The sequence below is a fragment of the Nestor notabilis genome, unplaced genomic scaffold (genome assembly GCF_000696875.1).
Source record: "Nestor notabilis isolate BGI_N333 unplaced genomic scaffold, ASM69687v1 scaffold7752, whole genome shotgun sequence".
NCBI lineage: Eukaryota > Metazoa > Chordata > Aves > Psittaciformes > Psittacidae > Nestor > Nestor notabilis.
The window spans coordinates 42,711-47,909 of NW_009917922.1; the positions used below are offsets into that span (position 1 = coordinate 42,711).

Consider the following 5,199-nt stretch of genomic DNA (forward strand, 5'->3'; position numbering starts at 1 on the left):
GAGCTCTTCTTTCTCACTTTGGCATACAGACTGCCATCAATGGGACCTTGGGTATGCAGCACTGTGGAGAGAGAAGTACAAGGCATTATACATGGGCTTTCACTGATGTCATACCACAAAACAGAAGTACTAGTACTAATGGTATTGTTTCTGAAAAACTAAATTAGCTTTACAAAAACAGCATCAACCAGTGGCATTATCTTCTTTCATTTTATATTTCAATTTGTAATAGTTTTCTTGATAGAAATAAAATATGCCATTCATAGCTCAAGATCAAATACAGTTTCTTTTTATACTGTTTTGAATGTATGTTTGAAGCTCCACAAACTCTTCATACTCGTTTGAAGAATGACCCTATTACAGTGCTAGAATTTGAGAGGCAGCTTACCATGCATTCCATTCAAAGCAAGAATGGTTCAATAGTTGCCTTGAATGTATTATCATGCAATTACCAGTTCATCCATTTCTACCTGATGGTCTAACTACACTACAAAGAATCATTTACTCCTTTTCTTGGTGGTGCAAGGAAAAAAACAGGTTTTCAACCAGAGCTTCAATCCTTGGAATATATGTTAAGGCCTCTTCACAAAGACATGCATGAGGAAATGATAGACTATGAAATTTCTCCACGTGTGGAGGATCTGGTATGCACTTCACAGTTCTATTTTAATAACCAGGGCCACAATCCATTAAAAATCAGAATACAACTCCTTCCTTATCAATGATGGGAAGAACTTAACTTTATTTCTGATCTCTGAGGTACTCACTCAACTGAAGTTTATCAACAACCATTCATAACAAATACGGGCTAGAACTTTCTTTTCTGTTTAGAACATATTTAGAAAATACAACAACTTTGCAGGAAAATGCATCTAGTTTACTAAAGCTGTGTGTTGAGAATAGACAAATTCCCGCTTCCAGATGCATGAGCACCACTTAGCACACTTCACTGGATGCACAGAACTGGGTAAGTAAAGTTTTACCTTCTGACAGGGTGAATGAACTCAAGTGGAGAGCTTCACTGAAGTGACTATACTGCTTGTGATCCCTCACCTGTTCCTGGCACCCATGAACCTTGCTGCTGCTTGCTATCTTGAGACACACAGCCTGTACATTTTTAATCTATTTATTTTCTGTCCTGCTACAGCCACCAGCCCATCTTATGGTTATGATTTCTTTTCAATCATCAACAACAAAAAAATGAATGGAAAGGATACAGCAGAAAGTCAAGAGAATCACAAGGTAGAGATTAGCATCTCAGCCTTAGAACTGTGTCCTGTGTACACACCTCTACATATTTTATCACATATTCAGTATTTTAGATGTGCTTTACTGCTAACAGGTATCACATAAAATATATACTCAACAATAACAAATATGAAATACATACAAAATGAGCAAAGTTGTTGAAAAGAATCTCTTTTTGCTTCCTGGGGGCAGGGAAATAAAATCAAAACCACAAACCTGAACAGATTTCTAGATAAAATAAGGAAATTAAAAAAAAGTTCATTTGAGTTCAAAATACTACTGTGAGAATAATCTCTGCTTTGTTATCTCAGTACTACCAACAGTGGACATGGTTAAAACCACAGAACACTGAATACAGCATTTTTCCGCTGAAACACTTTAAAAGCTCAAGAGTTTATTTGAACCCAGCTTATTTTAGTCAAACCACTTTTTCTTGCTTCTGCCTATTAGGGCTTTTTAATGCTCCACTTGACATGATAGCCCAAGAAGAAATGAAGACAGAATATAAGAGGCATATTCTTATGATCCTTTACTGAGTGAACTTGTTTGTCCAGCTCCTACACACATCACACAGGTCAGACCAATCTGAGGTAGAGTTTGGCCACTAGGCTCTTACCCAGTGCTGAAAATGAACACAATTAATTCTGGTTCTTATGAAAAGCTTCAGGAGTAAATATTTCTGCCATGCCAAGAAAGTGAAGTGAGTGGTTCTACTTTCCAAGGATTTAATGATCATTTACCAAAACATTTCTATTAAGCAGAAGTTACTGAATAACTTTTCCTACCCATAGTTTGAGAATTGTTTGACGATAAAAAGAAATTAGATCATTAGAATCTAGGAATAGGCAGATTTTTGTCAAAGGTGATCAACAGCTTAGTCTCCATCTGTGAGCTCCACAATCAAAAGAGCCCTGGAGAGTCCAGTGCATTCCAACATCAACTCTACATTGGAACATCAACACATTTTCAAAATACACTTAAAATGGCATTGTGATCATGAAGCTTCCAAACTAGGAAGCTTTTCTAGGCAATACCATCTTAGAAAAAGCATTATTCACAAACTGAACCCATGATGGCAATGAATTCATTAGTTTACAATGGCAAGAAAAGTGGTCTGGTTGGAAAAAGCCTTCATTATGGGGGACACTGCCAAGTTTCTATCAGTTCAAATACTCGCATACTGGAGGTTGTGTGATAGGTTTAAAAGATTTTAGCTAATAATTAAGGGACAACTTCTTACTTTTTAAGGATTAGGTACTGTTACTTGTCTGATGTTGACTCTAAAAACAGCACATGCAGAAGACCAAAATGCTCCTTTTCAGAACAAGCCATAAGGCTAGGCAGAAAAGAAAGCAATTCCCCTCGCCGTGGAATTTCTCTGTGGGCAAACTGTTCGAAGTTCACTGAGGTTTATGATGTGCAAATCCCATGGTGAAAAGAGCTGCTGTGCATGAGGCTGAATGCCTGTGCACAGATATTGAAAAGCAATATTTATGAAAAAATACCATATCTAAGGAAAACACAACCTGTTGACAGGTTCTCAGCCTTTTTCATGCTGTGATTTCTCATAAACTCTCACTTCTGCTAGGGCAATGAAGCACACTTGGTGTTTCATGTGGAATTACTTGCTACAGTTACAAGAAATTGCAAGAATAAATTAAAAAAGCTCAAACAACCAACCAAAAAACCCCCCTAAAACACACTAAGAGTAACTCTTAAGTGATTTTTTTCTTTTCTGCATGCTTAGCTTTGAGTTTAAAAACTAGAAAAGAAAACAATACCAAACTGCTTTGTTTTGAATAGTTTAATATCCTGAAACGAAATAGACTTGAAGTTACATGTCTGAACTGGAATTCAGTTCAGTAAATACAGGACTAGTACACTTGAACCATTAAGAAGTCCTTCTGTCTGACTTTTCTGTTACCCAGTAAATCATTCAAACCTGCTGGTCTGCTGCAAATACTTCCCACCAGATGAAACATTCCAGCATGCAGGTTTGGTTCACCATATAGAAATTTTAAGTACAAGATCTCTTCTCCCAAGTAACAAGTGAGAGGACAAGAGGAAACAACCTCAAGCTGTGCCAGGGGAGGTTTAGATGGAGATGAGGAACAATTCCTTCCCCAGAGGGTGCTCAGGCATTGGAACAGGCTGCCCAGGGCAGTGCTGGAGTCACCGTCCCTGCAAGTGTTCACACCCCGTGTAGACGAGGCCCTCAGCGACATGGGTTAGTGGTGGCCTTGGCAGTTGTTGGGCAACGGTTGGACTGGATGATAGAACCATAGAATCCCAGACTGGTTTGGGTTGGAAAGGACCTTAAGATCATCCAGTTCCAACCCCCTGCCATGAGCAGGGACACATCGCACTAAACTATGTCACCCAAGACTTTGTCCAGCCTGGCCTTGAACACTGCCAGGGATGGAGCATTCACAACTTCTTCGGGCAATCCATTCCAGTGCCTCAGCACCGTCACTGTGAAGAACTTCTTCCTTATACCTAATCTAAACTTCCCTCGTTTAAGTTTAAACCCATTACCCCTTGTCCTACCACTACAGTCCCTAACAAAGAGTCCCTCCCCAGCATCCTTATAGGCCCGCTTCAGATACTGGAAGGCTGCTGTGATCTCGAAGATCTTTTCTAGCCCAGTTGATTCTATGATTCTAGGACCTGTCAAATTCTATGAATGTCAAATTCCCAGACACAGCCATGAAAGTAATGTAAAACGCTGGTGCATCTCCCTATGTCAGCCCTCCCTGTACCATCGCACAGTGTCATCTAAGCACAGCAACAGTGGTACAGACAAGTACATGGACAACAGAAAACAGAAAATGAAATAGAAACAATCACATAAGTGGATTATAAACCTCAATAACTGTTCATCTCCTCTCTTTATGTTTCCATTTTAAGCATCTGTACAGTATCTCTACACACAAATGGGGAAATGCAAAAGATAATTCCTCAATGTATTTTAATGGTGTTAGACAGCTTCAGTAGTAGCAACTTTTTTGCTACAGTCTGGTCCCTGTTCAAATTAACATCTCTGAAATCTGAGATTCTCCTAAGATGACCAGAGGAGGCCACGAGGATGATCAGGGGCTGGAGCACCTCCCATATGAAGACAGGCTGAGAACATTGGGGCTGTTCAGCCTGGAAAAGAGAAGCTGCGTGGAGACCTCAGAGCAGCTTCCAGTGTCTGAAGGGGGCTACAAGGATGCTGGGGAGGGACTCTTCATCAGGGACTGTAGTGATAGGACAAGGGGTGATGGGTTTAAGCTGAAACAGGGGATGTTCAGGTTGGATCTAAGGCAGAAGTTCTTCCCTGTGAGGGTGCTGAGGCACTGGCACAGGGTGCCCAGAGAAGCTGTGGCTGCCCCATCGCTGGCAGTGTTCAAGGCCAGGCTGGACAGAGCCTTGGGCGACATGGTCTAGTGTGAGGTGTCCCTGCCTGTGGCAGGGTGTTGGAACTGGATGATCTTAAGGTCCTATCCAAACCAGCCTGTGATTCTATGATTCTATGACTAGAACCACTCTCTTTAGTAACCAGTGACTGTGAATCAACTAGGGTTCCCCATTCCTACATATGCTAATGAATCACACAGCCCTGTCAGCAGTGAGCACCACAGCAGAAGGAATGATGTCTGCACACTAGCATCTCTGGGAAATATTTCGGCACCATAAAACTGGCATTTAGGTTTTGTGGCATTCAGTGTCTCACACCGTTACCTCAATTGCTAGTATCCAGAATGCCAGTGGATTAAAAAGCCTGGACAGCTGTAGACTTGAGTACTGTCTTATTCAGCATTAGCCTAACTATGTTCATAACCAACACGACAAGCCTAGGTAAACCACTGTCGTGGTTCAAGCCCAGCTGGCAACTTGGAACCACGCAGCCGCTCGCCCACCCCCAACACCTCTTCCCTCTTCCCCCCCTCCCGGAGGGATGGGGGGGAG

The 5,199-nt window shown here is 41.3% G+C and overlaps 1 protein-coding gene across 1 annotated transcript in view; it reads right to left on the minus strand.

Moving 5' to 3' along the window:
* The window catches only part of LOC104401778 (tensin-3-like), a 78,606-nt gene that overhangs the window by 41,811 nt on the left and 31,596 nt on the right, over nt 1-5,199 (minus strand). Inside the window, 1 exon segment of the mRNA XM_010009466.1 lies at nt 1-61. This exon segment is cut by the window's left edge and continues 25 nt beyond it. Coding sequence (XP_010007768.1) covers nt 1-61 — 61 coding nt within the window.